The 22,052-nt window shown below is 40.3% G+C and overlaps 1 protein-coding gene across 4 annotated transcripts in view; it reads right to left on the bottom strand.

Moving 5' to 3' along the window:
* LOC117471022 (RNA-binding protein Musashi homolog 2-like) overlaps positions 1–22,052 on the bottom strand; it is a 162,323-nt gene that overhangs the window by 14,918 nt on the left and 125,353 nt on the right. For 2 of the 4 annotated variants that reach the window (XM_034115798.1, XM_034115799.1), the window contains exons 8-11: positions 20,665–20,747; positions 14,496–14,610; positions 13,958–14,032; positions 1,392–1,514 (exon numbers count right to left, since the gene is read on the bottom strand). In XM_034115798.1, the coding sequence (XP_033971689.1) occupies positions 1,392–1,514; positions 13,958–14,032; positions 14,496–14,610; positions 20,665–20,747 (396 nt within the window). The remainder of the gene's footprint in view (positions 1–1,391; positions 1,515–13,957; positions 14,033–14,495; positions 14,611–20,664; positions 20,748–22,052) is intronic. The other 2 variants (XM_034115800.1, XM_034115801.1) reach the window with 1 other exon arrangement.

Here is a 22,052-nt window from a genome sequence, read left to right as displayed (position 1 = left end):
TTACACATACTTTACACTAATAGTTATTATTTACGTATGAACACATGATATATACTAATCAACACAGTATTTTAAAGTATTTAAGTGACTCTACTATACTCTTTTTCAACAATATATTATTGGTCTCAGATATATACAAAACATGTCTCTGAAGTGTTTGGCTGAAACACCAAACAGATCATGCTTTGTAGCATCCCATAATCCCATCTGTTTCAGCCCTGTTTCAAAAGTGCTGGTTCTGTGTCTGTTACTTTAAATGCTAATTGAATTTATATATTTTTTGTTATATACCCTTAATCGTCCCACAGAGGGGAAATGTACATTCTGCATTTGACCCATCCTAGTGTTAGGAGCAGTGGGCTGCCATTATGTACGGCGCCCATGGAGCAGTGTAGGGAACGGTGCCTTGCTCAGGGGCACCTCGGTAGCACTTGGTCTTTCGGGGACTTGAACCGGTGACCTTCCGGCTCCCAAGCCAAGTCCCTATGGACTTCACCACCACCGCCGAGCTGCTGCTGGCCACGCCCCTCTGAGAGATGATTGGTTTAAGAAAACACAATGGTGCTCTAGGAGGAGATTCAGGTGATAAGGTGGTTACCTTGGTTGGTTATTGGCTAATGGTTGCACCACCGAAAAAAAACATTGTGATATCACAAAGTGGCCAAAATCGGACAATTTTCAGACAGGTTTTTATATAGTTGGATCAGGACAAAAAGAGAGAGAATATGTTTTACATTAAGTGCCGTTCCACACCAGCTAGGGGGGGAGGGGGCGTTATTAAACCCTCCAACAGGGAGTCTGCATCAGGCCAGACTTAACTAGCGATACTACCTGACCACCTGCAAAGCTTTAAGTGTCATTGAACACACTGAAATATTTACTTGTAATTGCAAAATAAGACGTTTAACAAATTGAAAGTTACATTTATTAATATTTTTTACCAAGGATCATCCCATACAGACGTCTGCATTTGACTGTAAGGTTTTGTAGATTTATACAAAAAATTGCTAAAAATCAAGCAGCTCATAAACAATAGATTTAAAAACAAGACGATATGGCAGTAAATATTTTTGAAATGTCATTAAGATGCTGATTAGAAACCATAGTTATGAAAGGTCACAACAGTTCCTGTGGGGGGTCGCTTGCCGCTGTATTTACACCCACCACATTAAAGAAGGAGCTTCATTCAGCTGATAACGAGACTATAGACGGAGTTCACTCTTTCACAGAGTGGGAGGGTGTAGGGGTCCGTTTGGAATTGGGTCTTCAATCCACCCTCTCTATATACAGCAGCTGTTTGTATGTTAAGGTAAGTGTCTGTGTGTGCATGAGAGGTGAGAAACTGCATGGAGAGAGCGTCAGGCCACACAGAATACCGACAGAGCCTTTACCTGCCCCTGTGTTCTGCCCGTATGCCATGTAGCCGCCGACTCTTCCAGGGGCCCCCCTACCTGAGCCACGCGCCGCCGCTACTGCTGCCGCTGCCACCGGACCGTACGCTGCTGCTGGGAAGCCTGGGAGGAAAACACAAAAGAGGGCACTCTTAATTGATTCATTTGTTTAATCACTGTTTCCTCATGTGCATATTAAAGAATGTGGTTTAACAGATTGACCTTTAATGGCTCCTTGGTAAATGTTTAAAGTCACTTGTGAACATAATTAAAAACCAGGGGGTGATGATTGTCCATATATTGTTCTGCTTTCAATTTTTTTTTTAAAGAAACAATGCGATAGGACTCTCCCCATGTGGATACAGTGGCCGAAGCTTCGGCTATTGAATGCTGTTTTTTTGCAGAAGGTAAAGAAAGGTGAGTATGTGACTTTCTGACATCTGTTTTACTATAGAAAAAAAACACAATACTTTTTGCCGCTGCTACATTCTCTCAGCATAACGCTGCCGAGCCTGCAGTCACTACTATCTGACTTGGTAATTTGTGGGAAATGTAATGTATTGTCAACTGGGTGCTGTAGGACTTCACTTACCAGACACTCTAGCAAGGCAACTACATACAGCTCTGTAAAAAATGAAGAGACGACTCCGAATCTTTCTAAATTACTAACCCTAACCCTCTACATGTATGGCAGCCATTACATTCCAGTGTCTGTTGAATTCCAACACAGAGAAATGTTGTCAGTAGTTTATATGAATAAAAAAATCATTTTATTCAAACACATAGTACCTATAAATAGTAAAACAACATAAACTGATAATGCTGCAGTGGTCTATTATTTTTTCCAGAGCTGTATTTAATAATTCAGCATTATATAAAGTGTAAACTAGCGTGTGAGATAGCCGCTCCAATCATCAAATAAGGAAGCAACTAAATCATGATGATGATGATGAAGAAAAAGAAGAAGAAAAAAACCTTACTAAACTCCTGCTGTAAGGTGCTAGCTTAGCAGGTCTCAGTAGCTGCCATCTTTTTCTTTTTTTTACTGGAGCAACCTATATGTGATTTGGTATATTCAATCTACCTTTCAATTGCATACTTAAATGTATTTAATTGTACGTTAATGTAACGATGTCAATATACAAATAACAGTAATTCTACTCAGAAAGATAGAAACTACGGTTTATGATAAACTGAGGAATATTGAATTTAAAATGTATCTGTTATACATTTTCTGCTCCACATTTCCCCTTTTCCTCAGCAGTGGGAAGCTTGGCCTGCCAGCTGAACTTTCAGACTTACTTGAACAAAGTGGGATTAGTAGATGTTAATGAATAGTGGGAGCCGGTGCCTTGCTTTGCACTCTTTGAGACTCTTGCCACCCAGGAAAAGCCTGTGTGGCATTAAATCAATTTCATGGACCCTTTATTGCTAGAACGATAAAGCCAATGTTAAGATTGCAGTGGGTTCAGGGCCTTGGTGCTTAGCTTGTCCTGAGGGGGGTTTGTGGGAACTGGGACTGAAGACAAAGAAAGTGAGAGCTCAAAGGACAAAAAAGGTGGCTCCATAGTTTCTGGACGAATCAACATTTCCACAACATTCGTGTATTAATTAAAATATCCTTTCGGTTTGCTTTAAGCTGCCTACTCATGAAATGCGATTGGTCTTTGCTCACCGCGAGGTAGTGTGCAGAGCTTTGCGTTTAAAACAACTAGTTTGTTCAGTTTCTATTGTTACCTCCCTAGTTTGCGAAAAGTCAATGGAAATCAAGTTGAGTTCTTTTGAATTTGAAAGTTTGAACTTCAAGCGCAGCAACAGGCGACAATTTCAAGCAGTGCTCAATGGCGAGGGTAGCACTTCTTCCTAATCAGGCTCTCTCTCCATAGGAAAACGGCGACCCGTTTTTAACTCAGGTCATATGAAGGCAGCTTTATCTTCAGTAAGATCTCTACACATTCCTTGACTAGCCGTGATGTTTTCATGGACTCCTTTTGTACTCCTATTTGAATAAATGACACATAGTAGGGTCCTCCAGATTCATCACTCGTTGGTTATCATCTGCACCCACCTGGGCTCATTCTTCTCTGACAAATGGAAAACAGTGCAGCTGCGAGTCTGGGATGGAGAATTGTGATTAAGGGGCTACTTAGAAATGGTGAATGTGTGTTGGGAAAATACTGAATGTACTCTTCTAATATCAGAGTAGCACATGATAACAAAGGCCCACATCTGTAAAGTAACTAAAGGTATTAAATACACTGTATTTAATTGAAATCTGTTTTATTCTAAAAACCGAATGTTCACACATGACTTCCGGTTTTCCGTTGAGTAAATCTCGCCATTTCCCGTTAGCATTAGCATGTAGCGAGTGCTAAGTTTTGAAACCGTGAATTGAAGGTGAAATGACATGTGGTGTTGTACACTATACACACTGTCTTTAACTCTCACTTATTGACGCTGCAAAAACTTTTATTAACTTGGACACAACCGTAATTAATAATTACAGGCCAATAACAAACCTTCTTTTTTTAAGCAAATGGATTGAAAAAGTTGTTTTTCAACAGTTGAGTCATTTCATGTTTTTAAATGACGGTTTTGATGTGTTTCAGTTGGGCTTTCGACCTAACCACAGCACTGAAACTGCACTTGTAAAGGTCTTAAATGACATTCATTTAAACATAGACAGTGGCAGAATATCAGTTTTAGTATTATTAGATCTCAGCGCTGCATTTGACACTGTTGACCACAACATATTGCTAGACTGTCTAGAAAACTGGGTGGGAGTTTCAGGAACAGCTCTAAATTGGTTTAGTACCTACTTAAAGGACAGAAAAAACGTTGTCTCAATAGGCAACTACACATCAACTTTGACAAATATGTCATGCAGGGTTCCTCAAGGCTCCATCTTAGGACCTTTGCTTTTTAATATCTATATGCTACCCCTGGCTGAAATTATTAAAAACAGCGATCTAAGCTATCACATCTATGCAGGCGACACCCAGATTTATTTTAAAATCACACCAGGAGACTATTCTCCGATTAGAACACTGAGCAAGTGCATTGAGCACATCACTGACTGGATGACTCAGAACTTTCTCCAACTGAACAAACAAAAAACTGAGATCATTGTTTTTGGAGCAAAGAAGGACCGATTAAAAGTAATCGCAGAGCTTCAGTCGTCAGACTACAAAACCACTAATAAAGCCAGCAATCTAGGTGGAGTGATGGACTCAGACCTGAATTTCAACAGCCACATTACAACAGTTATTAGGTCTGCATACTATCACCTGAAGAATATATCGAGGATTAAAAAACTAATGTCACAACAGGATTTAGAAAAGCTTGTCCATGCTTTTATTTTCAGTAGACTCGACTACTGCAATAGTGTATTCACAGGGCTCACTAAAAAATCCATCAGAAAGCTGCAGCTGATTCAGAACGCTGCTGCACGTGTCCTCACTAACACTAAAAGAGTGGATCACATCAGTCCGGTTCTGAAATCTTTACATTGGCTTCCAGTCGGCCAAATAATTGATTTTAAAGTACTATTGCTAGTTTTTAAATCATTACATGGTTTAGGACCAAAGTATATTGTTGAACTCCTACACAATTACGAGCCATCAAGGTGCCTCAGGTCTTCTGGGACGGGTCTGCTATCGGTTCCGAGAGTAACAACAAAACATGGAGAGGCAGCATTTAGCTATTATGCCCCGACACTCTGGAACAAACTACCCAAATCATGCACGTCCGCAGAAACGCTTACCATTTTTAAATCAAGACTAAAAACATATCTCTTTGCCGCTGCTTTTAATTGAGCTGCTCATATTCGAACTACAGTATGCCTTTTAAACATGTATTGTATACCTGTGGTGTTTATTTTTATTATTTTATTATCTTTGCTTTGTAATGCCATTATATAATGTGTTTTTACTGCAAGTATTTATTCATAAAAAGTATTTTAATTTGTTTTGTAAAGCACTTTGAATTGTCGCGTACAGAAAAGTGCTATATGAATAAACTTGCCTTGCCTTGCCTTGCCTTATTAGGGAATGTTTAAAGGGGACCTATCATGCAAAATTCACTTTTGTACGTCTTTATGTGTCCCCGGTGTTCCAGGGAACTCACCAAGTGTCAGAAAACACAACCCTCTCTATTTTCCTCCATACCCAAATCTCTAAAAAAGGGGCTGCAACGGATCTGATAAAAACTGATCCAGATTTGAACACTGTCCTGACGTCAGGACGGTGGCGCTACGGCTATTGGGCCAACTCCACCAATCAGGAGGAGACAGCCACGGCCATTGCCGTTCGAAAGCGCTGGAGACGCTGTAGTACATATGCCAGGCCAGTAGATGGTGCTGTTCTCACTGAATCTGCCTTTGCAAATCCAGAGCTAAAAAATGTCAAATTGAGCAAAATGAGACATGGCTAAAATGCATGATCTGTTTGGTATTTTGAAAAAAAAAAAGTATAAATATGCCTTATATAGGTATGGTCCTACACTATATTATTATAATATAGCATGATAGGTCCACTTTACATAACCACAGACATTAGAATGATGTAATTTAGCAGCAGAAAACGGCAGGATTTGCATTGGACACGCCCCCGTCGACACCGGCCAATAGGAGAAGACTACAGTTGATAACCTGTGATGGACAGGAAGAATCGACCTCTTCCCACACCCCAGCTGACCCAACGCGGACAGGACCAACAGCTGGAAGGGGGGAGCCTCCACTCGCACATTTCATTGCATATCACCGCATCATTTGTTTAATTAAATGCTGTTAACTTTTATAAGCTTCCCTTGACTCTTTTCAGTTTATCCTGCTCTCAGGGCTAAAGAAATCCTTACATTACCTAGAAGAGCGTCAGGACTGTTTTAGGCATATGATAGCTACTGTATGTTACAACGATTAACATGATGATTCAGCCTCTATGGAGATAGACATATGACTGTCATGTTTATTGCTTACGCAGACCTTAGCTAATCTGAACTAAACATTGAATACTGCTTTGAACCAGTATTCCTCCATCTTGTGACTGTGTACCCTCTCTTGTATGTCAAGGACACTATTCGGGGAACTATTTATTCCCATGCAGCTCTGTATGTGATGACTACTTCCATTTTGCAAGGATAATAAATACATGTATCCTGATATTGAAGATCAAGCCGGAGACGAGTGATATTTCTCTAACAATGTGTGTTCTTCTGAACAGCAACACCATCCGCTTCCTCTCCATTAACCAGGGTCAAGTGCTGTCTGAAGTAGTGGAAGCTTCATTGGCGGGAAGAGGGGCTAGAAAGCTAAATTGCTCTAAACATCAAGAATCAAATAAAGCTTACAAATTGTTAAATGCTTATATTAAAGGTCCCCTATTATACTGTTTTTCATCAATATATTATAGGTTTCAGATATATACAAACATGTCTCCGAAGCCATTGGCCTGAACTACCAAACAGATCATTGCAGCATCCCATAATCCCCTCTGTTTCAGCCCTGCTTCAAAAGTGCTGATTCTCTGTCTGTTACTTTAGATGAAAATAAGGAGCCCCTCCCCACGCCCCTCTGAGAGATATTTGGTTAAAAAGAACTCAATGGTGCTCTAGGAGGAGATTCAGGTGATAAGGGGGGGGGTTACCTTGGTTGGTTATTGGCTAATGGTTACACAAGCCAAAAAATCGTTATGACATCATAAAGTGGCCAAAATCTGATCAGCTCATTTTCAGACAGGTTTTTATATAAATGGATCAGGACGAATCTTTTTTCCTGAACATTTCAGAATCTCTTTACACAGAGGGGACACATGTTTAAAAGACATGAAAAAGGGGATTTTGCATAATAGGTGACCTTTAAGATAGTTCTATGTATATATTATCCACATATTGATATTGGGTCAATATTACATGATGTCACCTCTTATTTGGTTGATTGATCCACACCAGGGGTTTTCAAAGTGTGGGAAGGTGAGCCTCCCCTCAGAGAACATAAGAACAGCTGTGCCCCCCCTCCCCAATTATTATTGCTATTATTATTGTTGTTGTTGCTATAATGCAGGTATTATTATACCCTTAGAAGAAGAATTGGGAGGGGTGAAACCCTCTTTAATGGTCACACATGCAGAGCACACAGCACACACAGTGAAATTTGGCCTCTGCATTTAACCCATCCTAGTACCAGGAGTCTAGTACTAGGAGCAGTGGGCAGCTATTGTACAGCGCCCGGGGAGCAATGGGAGTGAGGGGGGAAGGGAGGTGTCCGGTGCCTTGCTCAAGGGCACCACAGCAGGGCAGGAGGTGAACTGGGACCTCTCCAAGTAGCAGTCCACACTCCATATTTTAGGTCTGGTCGGGGACTTGAACCGGCGACCCTACAGCTCCCAGTCCAAGCCCCTACTGACTGAGCCACTGCTACTGGCCTAGTTAAATCAAAGTGGTTACTTTCTTTTGGCTGGGCAGTGTAGTTTTACACACCGTCTTATTTGACTTTCTCAGGACTTAAAACTGTTTTTTGGGGGCAGACCCCCACAAAGAAAACAATATATTTACACACGTAAGGTCATCATCTTAACAGTTTGTTATGCTCATTCGAGTCATCCGTGAGCAGAGCATCAAGTTGGCATGCCTATAACAGCTGAATGCGCTCGCATAAAGTTGGCTTTAGTTAACCAGCTAGATTTCACTGTTTCTCGTCATTTTTTTCTCACGCTGCACCTCCCCTGAAGCTCTCTGGCGCCCCCCAGGGGCGGCGCGCCTCACACTTTGAAAACCGCTGTTCTACACTTTTCCAGTTTATCTTGTATTAAAAATTAGATACAATTGTTTTCTTTATATTGAACATATTTATCTAGAGGACAGCTCTGTGAAGTAGTTGCGATACAAGATGGAAATATATTTTAAATATACAGTATACAATGCCAAAATCAGGATAACATTATGGATAAGACAAACATTAACGGCAGGGATAGTATTCTGATTTGTATACACATTATCAGATCCAAACTAATTACATTTTATTGCAATCCTCAAATGTTTTGTTCCTCATTCAACCATGTACTGTAAACATCTTTATTTCTTTGTTTTAAAAAGGGATGTCCAAGTGTATCACTACTTTTTGTGTAAAGTGACTAAGGACAGCACATATTGCTTAATGCTGAAGAGTTTGACCACAAAATGATTCTGTATAGTACAAGTGTTGCTGCAGTTTGGACTTCTCAATGCAAACCATGCGACGGGGGAGTAGGTAGAGTTGTGCCAAAAAGCTCCACTCTGCTTACAAATTGCCCACTTTCCGATTAGTATTACGAAAATTAACAGCCTTGTTCATGAGTTAATAGCCTCCAAGGATATCAAGTGGTTTCACCCACAAATACTGTATGTGTTTGTTTTTTGCCAGGCCTCTGGTTTTGGAATGATGTCACTTTTCCAAAAAAGCATCCATCTTCACATTTGGAGTCAGATAATGAGTACAGACATAGGCACACAAACACAAACACACACTCAGACACACACATTATTTTGGATGCCTGCAGTCTGAGCTAATGGTGCATTTCACATAGCTATTTTTGAAGGCATTAAGGCACAGGGAGAATCCAATTGGAACAGCCATCCATCCCTCTTCTAAAATAGACAACCTATTGTTGACACATTCTCTGTGAAAAACAAGGCTTCTTCTTTCCTGTTCCCCAGCAGTGAGTGTATAAAAGCCTGCGACCTCTGTCTGTTCCACTCTAGGTGAGTGCAGCATCACACAGATGTAGTAAAGGCAGTGGGAATGTGGGTTAAAATGCAGCTGAAGGCTGTCGACTCCAAGCATAAAGTAGAAAACAAAAGGCATAAAGGTCTAGGAGGAAGGGCTGCTGTATGAAGGACTCACCAGGCAATCTGTAATACATGTGAAATACTTAAAGGCAACACAGACATTTCACTTTAGACAAGCGGAGTGATCTGGAGATCATTCACAGTAAGAGGGAGCATTTTTAGCCATGTGATGTCCAAATATATTTTTTATTGGGGTTCCATGATTTAAAAATATAAAAACAAAAACAATTGCAATCAAATCAACCTCAACAATTTTTCCTTAAATGGCCATTAATATTAGTATGAACTTCTATATACAACATATGTTGAAGGGAATAGATGCCAGCACTGAAATCTGACCTTCTCCTAAACACAACTTCAAATCAATCACGAATTGTGCCATGTCATTGTGATTTCATTGGTTAAAAAACGTTTTATTTTCATGTATTGATGCTAGAGGAAGAGCAGCCCTACTTTGCGACATTAAAGGTCACCTATTAAGCAAAATGCACTGTTTGATGTCTTTTATACATAAAGATGTGTCCCCGGTGTGTCAGGGAACTCACAAAGTGTCAGAAAACAAAACCCTCTCTCTTTCCCTCCGTACCCAAATCTCTAAAACGGAGCTGATCCAGATTTGCTGGGTGTGTGTGTGTGTGTGTGTGTGTGTGTGTGTGTGTGTGTGTGTGTGTGTGTGTGTGTGTGTGTGTGTGTGTGTGTGTGTGTGTGTGTGTGTGTGTGTGTGTGTGTGTGTGCAGAGGTAGGAGAAGTACTCAGATATTGTACTTGAGTAAAAGTAGAAGTACCAAAGTGTAGGAATACTCTGTAACACGTAAAAGTATTCAAAAAGTAAAAAGTACAAAAGTATTAGCATCAAAGTAAACTTAAAGTACCACAAGTAAAAGTAGTCATTGTGCAGATTGGTCCATTTCAGAATAATATATATGATATGTTTTATAATGATTGATCATGAAAGTGTTCTCAAAGCTGGTAAAGGTGCAGCTAGTTTGAATGACTTTGTATACTGCAGGGTAGCTTGTGGATTTACTCCAGGTGGAACTAAAGTCTGATGTTGTATTTCACATCATTGATCCACATCTGTAAAGTAACTAAAGGTATTAAATAAATGTAGGGGAGTAAAAGTACATAATATAACTTTGAATTGTGGTTGAGTAGAAGTACAAAGTAACATAAAATGGAAATACTCAAGTAAAGTACCTCAAAATTGTACTTAAGTACAGTACTTAGTTACTTGAGACGACTGAGTGTTGCTGTATTTGTGGCAGTCATGCCTCTGTCTTGGAGACTATTGTTATTATTGGTATTTTATGTAAAGTAAACATGTGTTTTATTTGCAGATGGTGCAACGTTTGTTACTGTTCTGTGTTAAGTAAGTTAACATTATGCCATATTAGCTAGCAGTATGTTAGCTAGCCCTGTTTGTGAATTGACATTGTAACTGTGATATAGTAAAGCTGTGTGTCTGTTTTCATACATTACAGCGCTGCTTACTAGTTCATTTGCCCTTGCCTGAAAAACAACAAAGAACAAGCAAAGACAAGCCCTGTCTCTTGAATGGAGGGCTTTTGCAGGTTAGCTAGCTGTTTAGCTGGACCTAAGGATACACACTGTAAGGGCAGTACAGTAGGTCTACATCATGGTGTTTTTTTGGGGAGTTTGTTCAAAATGAAGTGCATTCAGTCCTTTCTCTCATCCCTGATTCAAGTCAATGCCCGATGCTCTCTGCAAATGAGACATTTTAAGTATTTAACTTATTATAAAATTATTGAATTATTTAAATATTTTCACCATACTTTGATGTAAGTTATATTCCGCTATAGCGATGTGTCCCTGGGGTAAGATGTTGCATTATTGGATGCCTTGTGTGTGTGTGTGTGTGTGTGTGTGTGTGTGTGTGTGTGTGTGTGTGTGTGTGTGTGTGTGTGTGTGTGTGTGTGTGTGTGTGTGTGTGTATGTGTGTGTCTTTGATATCTTTTTTCATAACTGATGAGGCACTAATCAAAAGTGAAACATCAATTCGAGGAATGGTTCCCAACAAGCAGGTAAGCAGAAAGAGGGAAGAGGGAAGAGAGACAGGATGGAGGGATGGAGCTTTTATTAGCTCTGCAGAGCCTGTGACCTTGGTGCTCACTAACACACACATGCATAAATGGACACAACCTTCAGCTCTCATCAGCGGCCAACATGTCCTCCACCAAAAATGGACTGTGACAAATACAAAGAGACATTTGTTTTTTATGAAATGGGGAAGCGGCTAAAAAGAGACATTGCTCTTGCTTATACAAGCAAAGGAAGTAGTCAAAAGCACTTTGTTTTGAAAGTGGTGGGGACACTTTTTTCCGATAAAAAAACCAATTGTATTTCACACCCCCCACCAGCCTGCAGATCTGTCTTTGCTCTTCAATGTCGCAGAGTCAACTGTTAAGGCAATTATGGTATTATTACATCTTAATACAGTGTAATCCTAATGAAATGTAACTTCTAACAAAGTAGCATCCTTTCAAGTGTTTTAAATCCTTATGTCTGTGAAGAACATTTGGTCTGTGTTCACGAGGGTAAGACGAAGGGTTGTATGACACTACAGGAAAGACAGGGGGAAAGTAAGACATTTGCTCTAGGGGGGTAGCTGCGACACCCAATTGTGCTTTGTACGGTGTGACCTGGGCCCAAATGTTGTTGTGTTGTCATGTAAAAATGTGTTCAAGTTTCTGATCAGAGTAGGCATGTTTTGGGTCATTTTAGACTCAGTAGGCTGAATTCTTTTTTGCTGACACTATTTCGCTGCTGCAAAGCAGGAGCAATATTAGATTTTTTATTTTCTGTTTAAAGTTAACTAACATAAAATGTGCCCCATGTAGAAATTGCACCATTTGCATCCCCAGCAATACAGGCACCAAGCGTGAACGGACAAAACAAATGAACTCAAAGTGTTCTTATTTATTACCATTGCTGTTTTTCAGAAAATGTTTCAACAAATTATACTTTCAAAAAGTGTTGGGGACATGTCCCCAGCGTAAATGACACTTAGGGTTCAAATGCAACTGACATCACTGCAGTGCAGCATAGTGTCACGACTTAACACTCCTTCACTACAAAGCCTTGGAACTGCGATGGGAATTATTGTCGTGTTTGTCTCAATGTTTGTCTTCTAGTCCATTGCACATCTCATACTCACCACACACAGCAAAAAGTAATGAAACCAGCAGAAATTCTTTAAAATGACATTTCTACAGCAAATATACCAAAGCAATAACAACACGGGAGCGTGAAGTGTAATCATTACTGTCTTTTACCATCAGCGCGGCGTCTCCCGCTAACATTACAAGACAATTCCACTAAATAGGATATGAACACAGGACATGGCAATGGAATAGTTGACTTTGAATGCACTTGAATATAAAGATTGCTGTAAAAAAAACTGTGTTAAATGGAGCCAGAAAAGGCTGCTCAGATTAGAAGTGGAAAGGCAGAATGAACACTCACAGCCTTCACATACACCAACACGAGCCACTTTCTTTGACCTCCTCTGAATTGGGTCCCGGGCGAGGATTATGGGCAGTGCTTCAGAAAGAGATGAGCTCCTCGCTCTCTCAACAGCCAATTTTTAACCTCTACGGCAAGCCAACTACTCTAAGTCCTTCAACACTGCGAAGCGAAAAGGAGGGGAAGAAAGAAGGCTTTAATTCACCTTTTCATGTTGGAGCACCAAGGTCGTTCTGCTATTATCAGGAAATCAAAGTGAATAAGTGAGAAGAACAGAGGGGGAAATCATTTCACTAGAGGCGCCACGGGATTAAGAGCAACGTCTGAAGAAGCTGACCTAGAGCAATCATGGTCTTTTTAAAAGGGTCCCAGATTGGATGGAATGAAAGGATGGATGTTAGTGTAATGTGCTGCCAAGTTGTTGGCTTGAGGATGGCAGGGAAGAGCTGTCAAAGTCATTATGGAGAGACGGATACTCCAAGCATTAAGGTTGTGATTACAGCTCCATGCTCGGGGTACAGCCGCTGATCCCCCCTCAGCCTCAGGGGACAAAGCTGTGCCATCAGTAACCCACGGAGCCACCGCTGTTGATGAGCAAGGGCGGTTGGAGGAGATATCACAGTTGGAGGAGGCTGGGATTTGACAAGCTGTCTTGGCCAACCCTAGTGGGCCATCAGCTGTGTGTGTGTCAGTGTGTGTGTGTGTGAATGGCAGCAGCCTGCTGTGTTCCCCGGTGCGCTGTGGTCTGTGGCCTTGAAGCTATAGCACAGTCCTGGGGCTGACATATTCTAATCCTGTTTCCTCTGGCTTTGTCACACCATGGGGCTCCTCCAGCCTTCCTCAGCTCATTTCCATCCCAACCGTTTGCTTTTTAATTAATGCAATGTGGTCGAAACAAGGGGATGTTGCAGTGTGAAGATTTGACAAAAAATGCTGGCTCAAGTGAGCTCTTTGGCAAAGTTGCACAAAAGTGACCTTGAGTAATAGCAGGACTATGGCTCAGTTGTTCCCCCTTCCTCCTGAGGTCCGCAGGGTCTCAGGTTTGAAGCCAGCATGTCCAGCTGTGCTTAGTCTCCCGCGCTCCTACTTTGTTTGTATTGACTTTGTACACATTTTTGGTGGATCACTTTCATTCTACTGTTATACATTACATCACATACAGCTGATGCTTTTATCCAAAGCTGCTTACAATAAGTTGTACAACCATGAAGCTACAAAAAAACATTAGCTTTCAGTAATCAGCAGTTTAAAAGAGAACTTACCTGGGAACTGGTAGCTGTAGCTTGGGGCAAATCCAGTGTAACCTCTGCCGTATGTTGCTACAATGTTAGGATAACCTGGGGAGAAGGCAATAAATGACTTTTAGAAAAGCATCATGATAAAAAAGTACACATACACATAAAAACATATAATATATAATTGCATAGTCCTTTCCATCACTTGTATCTTAGTCTATCCCACTAAAGATCAAAGGAGAGCTGCACTAAAGACAACATTAATATACATTAGACATGTTTCCTTCCTTTTCTGAGGATGGATTTTACACATATTTAAGCCATTATTGCTACAGTACTATCTGTAAAATATCAAATGTGGTTAATTAATCCTTGTCCTCGCAGCCTGGTCTCCACTGCAACCTAAACTGTTTGCCTGAGGAGGGTACCCCCGACACAAAAAACAGATACATTTCAATGTGAAATCATTATTAGCAAGTGACATACATTTCCACAGTTGATGAAATAAATTCATTTGTGTTAGATAAATATTATGCACATTCTAAAATGTAAGCATTAAACTTACTCAGCATGCCCATGCCCAGCATGAAGGCATCCACAGTGTACGGAAGGCCCCTCGCCCGACCTCGTGTCCCCGGGGGACACATCACTTCTTTAGGCTGGGCCTTTTTGCATTCTACCTGTGAAACAGATAACGAGAAGTCAAACAATACTTGACACTTTACTTACACCGTTCAGTGTTTGTCTCAACCATTTTTGATAATGTTTTGTTTTTTATACCAAATGGGCTTACCATTGTTGAACTTGATGCTAAACATTTTTGAATGACCGGCTTCATGAGAAGTTTGTTTTTTAGACCCTCCAGTCGAGGTACCTCCAAATATTGCAGCCAGATAGACAGCAAATGTTGCCCTTAATTGTATTCACATTAAAGTAGACTCAGACAATTTTTCTTTAAATCTTTTCATTTACATTTAATGTCCAAGTTCAGGATTTGTTTAGAGCCAACATGATCTTACTGACTCTTTAGGTCTTTCAGTTCAGAAGTTAAGGGTGATGTAAAGATTCAACAAATTCAACATCATTTGTGCCTTACATAAGGCAAACTTACATTTTGACCTTCAGAATGGCTGTACATTGATGTTACATTTATTTAAACTCATTTGTCAGACACTGTCCAAAGTAAATTAAGTGTGTTCAACCTCTGTAGGAAGAAGAGGTTGAGTAAAAGTGCATCATTAAGTACAATGGGCACTGAATCCGCTCTCCTTTGTGTCATTTCCCCTAATTATTTCTCGTCTCATCTCCCTCTCATTAGCTCACTTCTTAATTTAAAGGAGAACCACACACACTCACACACAGACACCTTCTGCACTGTTCCCCCCTACATCACTGTTACTGCCTTTATCTGGGGGATATCGGAAATGCTAATTTGTCCTGGATTGCGCCAAGGCCATTCGCTTAAGGTCAGAGAGCCTTTGTTTCAATGGCTTTGCCGATATCATCATTATGCCTCAATCGATATGCCTGAGACAGAAAAACACAACGTGCCGAAGGCCCCTTTACCCTTCAAAGTTCTTGTTTAACTGTGCTAGCAGTGAATGGAAGGGACGTTGCAGTTATTAACCACCAAGTGGATACAGGATGTGCTACGGGAAGCGGACGCTGGCGGGGGTCACAGCAGCCTGGTGTGACCACACACTGAAGCTGAGGGGGCTCAGGGAAATTGGCATCTAGCAATCAAAGGGTCAGCGATTTGACCCCATTTGACCCATAAGCTCCCATAGGGATGTCTAAGGTATAGCAACGTTTGTATGTTGCTATGGTTAAAAAGCTAAATGACATGTCATGTAAAGGTGCTTCAATGCTGATGATGATGGTTCATCATTAAAATTGACCTGTCTCCTCATTTTAACAAATAAAAGGTGTATGGCATGGTATGTGTATCCAAGATAAGATATACTGTGTATATACACACATACACATAGATATACACACATACGCAAATGTATGCCACTGTTATTCCCCACTGAATAATGTGGGCTACACATATGCTCCTATGGTTATGCTATGCTTCAGGAAAATGCCTTTCCTTCGTTTTCGCCACACCTAAAGTGAACGAGTGCAGTTGTGCCATTACACCGAGGTAGTTAGGGTTCTTACTGATGTCAAGTGGTCTCTAGTCAGTGTTTCTGTTCTCTAGTCAGTTTTTTACATGTTAACATTTCCAGGTGTCTTGCAATACCAGATAGCCTCAGTCAATGCTTCAGTCTCACACACCCACCACTCCCATAAGACAAAAAAACCCGAGCACACCCACACCATACTACACAAACCCATATTTTATTATTCAGTTTGGTTTGGTCCGCTTTGGTATTTTGTCATTTGTCTTATTTGTTTTCCATCTGTATATGTGACCTTATATTTGTGAGATCCAGTGTTGACACTTGAGTGAATGGAGCAGTGTGTGCCTTGATTTAATGAGTCATTGCTATGAGAAGCTGTTTAGACCTTGCAGTACAAAAGTCTGCAGATAGAGAAATGCTCTGCAGGCCAACAGTTAATGTCTCCCTTTGTGGGCTTGAGATTGGCAGGGCCACCCACTCCTGGCCCTGAGGGGAGATGGAGAGTGCAGCATGGGTCTGTGCCACTTGGCAGGGTGCAATTAGTAACCCTCCAGGTGACGAAAGCAAAGGGGAACAGCAGGCACACAGTTAGGCAGTTACACATTTCAATCACACCATGACACATGGGGAAAGTTTAGAATGATGCGACTGTATTTACCATAAACCAACCATGACTTTAGTAAGTTAATATCAACGGAGCAGTATCAAATAATAATAATAATAATATGTTCCTACTCTCAGAGGGGGTGGGCAGAAAAGATGTTGTGCGGCTCTTTATAATATATGTGTCTTTGCTATAGAGCGTGGGGTAAAGCAGAGTGCTGGCTTCCTTTATTTATCTGTGTCATTACGTCCAGTTATGAAGCCATAAAGCCCAGTTAGCTTTACTACACCAGCCACCCAATGCTGTTGATGCCATTTGACTTACACAATTACGTGCAGGAAACTATTCTCTCAATCTCTCCCCTCATAGTTCCGTCTGTCTTGTTTTTGATGGGTGGCTTTGATAACGCTCCAAATGGAAGAAAAACACTCGTCCTTCAATCGAGGAAAAACCATGTTGCTTTGTATTAAAAGGAGTCAGTTGGGGTGTTTGGGCATTTGATCAGAGTTATTATTGGACACCTCCCTGGGGCAGAACCCACCCACATGGAGGGATAAAGCTGTATGTCCAATCGAGTCAACGAAACACCCTTAGACTAAGATGTGTCTGTGGAGAAGGACATCTGGGATTTCTTGCTCCAGCTGTGACCTTAAACCAGAACAGTGGCAGAAAATGATTGATTATCTTCATGTGAGGTTTTATGTAAATCGCAGCTTTTAAAGGCTGCAGATAGGGCTGTCAGTCAAGAGCTAGTGAGGTGTAATTGTGACCACTGGTCACACTTTCTTATGCCATCAATAATGACAATAAAAACAATATTAGATCATTAAAAAAACATTTAAAAAGAAGGTATAGCAATATAAATTAGTCCCATTATCCAGCCGATTCAAACAGTTATATTAAAACAACATACATGATACATGCTTCATTAAATATGAAATATGTCATTTTACCCTAAATAAAACATTGAAAAAAGTGTTATTTTATATTACCTATCCTTATATGATAACCGCAAAAAGGAGGTATATTCTTACAGATTGCAGTCATGGCTTTACCTACACACAGCTTAAGTAAAGATTGCTTCACTAATCTAAAAAGTGTCATATTTTTATGTAAAACTGTATCTTACGATAAAACATTTAGAAAAAGCTTTTATTATTAAGTTTAATAATATATATTTTATTATAAATGATACCCCATTATAATTAGTCCAGGTTCAAGAGAAGGGCAGAACAGTGATTGTACAGAAATGTAGTTAATTTAGTAAGCAAAAACCAATTTTCAGAGTTTGTCAAACCATAACAATATGTCTAAATAACCAGCAAGCTTAATCTGAATGATTAAAAAATATCGAACTGATAGACAGCTGGTAAAAAATGCAACAATTCGGTGGCAAACAGGATTTTTCCCAGTATGCCGGATGGCCAGTAGTAAGCAAGTGTGGTAACTGGCAATTAAGCGGGAAACCTAAGGCTGTGTTTAGAAACAATTTCAGATTTGACCTGAATCAGACATTGAATATCCCAGCCCTTAGGGCCATGGAAAGCTAACTGTTCCCAAGCCGATAGCAAGCAAACACCCCAGAAAAGGGACCAAGCAGTGATACCTCCCACACCATCGTCCCATATTAGTAATGTCCTATTGGCACAAATGTGAAAAGTTCATTCTAAAATGTCTGTCATAGCCATCAGTGTCAGTTGTTGTGACCTGTTGAATGAATGGCGTTCCTTGATTACAGGTCATCTATTATCCTTGCCAATCATGTTCTATTAAATCCACAGCTAACTTTCCAAGGTTTATGGACAGACTAATCAACCCTTTTAAGGTAAAAAGAAAGAGATTCTCCAACTTTAATGAGTTGTGTTCCACTAGATGACCTCTTTGCTTCTGTCGCTGCCACTCTTCTCTCCATTGTACCTGAGATTGAGGCCCTTTCATAAAGATGAAGACTCAACAGAGTGGAAGTCAATAAGCCTTCTCTCTTTCAGAACTCGTCTTTTCTCCCTGATTCTCTCGGTCTCAATTTTCCATGAATGTTTATTGCCAACTTAAATGCATGAGTGAATATCCTCATGTATGAAGTATCCAATACATGTTTAGTGACCATTGCTGTCAAAAAGATACACAGTGTCGTCTTGGTACCCTTCTGATAAAACACATGATCTGTAAATGCAAGACAACGGGTTCCAATTTTGCTCGGTTTGCAGTTTTTTACTGCTGTAGACCAGTATACTTAAATGTTCACAAAGCATTTGGGAAATAGGGGCTTACACTAGCCTATATTAGTCCACACTGAATACAACGGCAAATTAAACATTGCTACTTCTGTTGGAAGTTGGTATTAATGTCTGCGAGGGCTGGGACTTAAAGCTGTATTATTGTTTCTTTTTCTTCATTTTCTTCCTCTACTTCTTCTGTTTCTTCTTCTTCATACTCTCCTGCCCTCCCCTGCTGGTGTAAACAATGCACGCAATCCCCCTGTAGCCCAATTTAAAACAGGCAGTCGATGAGTGGTGTGAAAAGAGGAAGGGGGCTGACGGTCCATGGGGGGATATCGACTAGAATAAAGAAATCATGGTCAGCACTGCTGGGATCCCGAAACAATAAAAGCAAGTGATGTCCTATCATGTGTAAATCAATAGTTAGCAAGTGCAGGGCTTATTTTTCCTGTCTGCAACTCTGGGTTGTTTGTTTGATTTCACCTTCATACTGACTCAGTGACAGAAATAAGACCGGGGAAAAAGAGCTCACTTTGGCAGCGGCATTGCATCATGTTCAAATGAAGGAGAGGTAAGACGATTTAAGTCATGTGTGTGGGATGTGTGTTGCTGAGAAGATGGTTTGTAAAGGAATCATATTATTTTAACATAAGTTCAAAATTGTCTATAGAATTAAACACTGGAACATTTTTGTATTTGTATTCTGTACTGTCAGCCTCAACATGAACTAAGTTATCTAAAGGATCGATCCGAAGTGCACATAAAGAGAGGTGCGCTGTGCACTGTATTACCTAACAGAACCAAACCATTTGTTTATATAACACAATAACAAATAACCTTTTTCTCCAGCATTGTTGTGTCAGGAACATGGAATCAGTTGTTGTACACACTTTATACCGGCCTCCATCCCCGAGAATCTGTATGTAATGGATTATGGCATGGCATGTGTGCGAATATATGTTATAATATGTATTTCTTTGGAAGAAATCTAAGCTCATCTCTCATGTTGCTCCTTACTTAACAGGAGGCCTGGGGCTTTAGTCTGTTTGTATTATCAATAACACTGGGTCCCAATCTATGTGAGAAAGAAGGGGAAACGAAGGTGGAGTGATTGTGTGATCATGTTTTCGTTTAAGGTTTATTTAATGACATTTGCAAATGGAAGATTTTGGTGGAATTAAGGTTTGTTGTAATGTGCAACTTGAAGTATTATTTGACTTGCCATGGAACCAGCAAGACAATCATCTTGGCTGAAAGACAAAAACAATTAAAAACCACTTGCTAGACATTTTAAGTTGGAGGGTGGGAACTGATACACAAACCTAAGGGACCTTCTTTAGGCCCCCGGGTTTTCTGTGACCTTTTTTTATCTGTTACAATGAAATACCTTCAGTCATAGCTAGCCATTCTAATTCTAATTTGCAGAGCATCATGCTGTGGAAATTGGCCGTGGGGGCAGAGGTAGGGCAGGTTGTTCTGCCCTTTTGCGTGCTTTGGGATCATACACACAATTTCATGGTTAGTGATCAGTTGCAAGGAACCGACAGCTGACCTCCACTTCCCTCATCCCTCAGTATCTCACCGGTGTGTGTGTGTGTGTGTGTGTGTGTGTGTGTGTGTGTGTGTGTGTGTGTGTGTGTGTGTGTGTATGTGTGTGTGTGTGTGCAGCAGTTTCCTTTGGTCTAGTGTCAGTTTACACGATCTCTTTCACTGCTACACTTCATAAAATCAAACATGAATCCAGATCTGTGTCAGACATTCTGAAATGCAATGGGAGCCACTCACCATTTTATTATTGATTTCATGAAAATGGATCTCGCAGACTTTCTCCACCACATCCTCAATTTCAAATGTAACAAAGCCAAAACCTGCAGAGGAGACAGATGGGTAGAGAGAATAATGGCAAGAGTAGAGAAAGAGGAGGCAAGAAATAGGAAAGGGGAAGGGGAGGAGGGCACACTTGGTCATAATTCCACAAAAGCATGATCCGCTACAGCTATCAGCACTCATTTCTATCGATTAAGAGGTGTAAATGGAGCCTTTTACCTCACACAGAGCTTCCTCTGCTTCCTCAGGCTCACTAAGCTTTATAGTCCTGGTGCAACAAAAGCTCTGTGGCGATCAAAATGATAGACATCTCACAATGGGACTACAATACTTTAGTTTAAATTGAACAAAAAAACTGAACAAAACAGCTATAGAGACCATTGAAGTTCTTAGTTTGGTATATAGAGTGGTGCAGGAATGAGTCCTAAAACCTGGAAATGAGTTGTATCACTTCTAGTTCCCTGATTTCAGTCACCTTTGTTTAATAAATTAGTTATTGGTTAGATGCCTAAAATAAGATCTGTGGTTAAAACAAGTTAAAGAGATTTTCCCGTATTGTTCTACGACCTAAAATACTTCAGTAAATACCCCACTGGGGAACGTCTGAAGCCTCTATGCGTGTTAAAAACAGCAGTTGCTAACAAGTGGCTAAAGTCAGCCATTTACTTATCGTTGGTGACTCAACACCAGCAGGTATTATAAACGTCTGTTTGCAAAAAACCTGACATTCTGAAATCCAATGGGAAAATCGCATTCCTTTTTAAAGGTTTCCCTTGCGATGCTTATTCCCTTTGTTGTCTACAAAAATAAATCATCACTACACCACTCTATAATGTGTTTGCTTTATTTAAGTAGAGAAGCTAAGCAGTTTAGGCTTGAACTGATGGCAAATCAACACTCTGACAAACCAAGTAAAAGGGAAGGTCAGTAATACAAGGTAATATAGTGATTTACCAGCATTAGCTACACATGGTATTTGAGATTCAAAGGAAATACATATCAGACATATTGATAGTTGAACACAGAGTAAACCCACAAAATGTATTTCTTGAAATTGTATGTTTGTATTTCTCCTTTATTGTACTTGATTTGTTCTTTACTTCTGTCCATCTCAGAATCATGTTGCCTTTAGAGAGTTACCTGACACAAAATAACTTTTTTTGGGTTACCAATATATATACAGTCAATTTATAATGGCAATAAACTGAAACTGACTTATCCTTTCAAAACATTTCAAAAATAACATGCCCCCGAAGAACAATGTTTCTGAGTTCATGCCCCATTTTCACTTAAATGCACAAATGAACAGTTTGAAGATTTGTAACTTCGCTTTGGAGAGATGGGAA

The sequence above is a fragment of the Trematomus bernacchii genome, unplaced genomic scaffold (genome assembly GCF_902827165.1).
Source record: "Trematomus bernacchii unplaced genomic scaffold, fTreBer1.1, whole genome shotgun sequence".
Lineage (NCBI taxonomy): Eukaryota > Metazoa > Chordata > Actinopteri > Perciformes > Nototheniidae > Trematomus > Trematomus bernacchii.
Note: the sequence above shows the minus strand (reverse complement) of the source record. Positions and strands in the feature narration are given on the sequence as shown.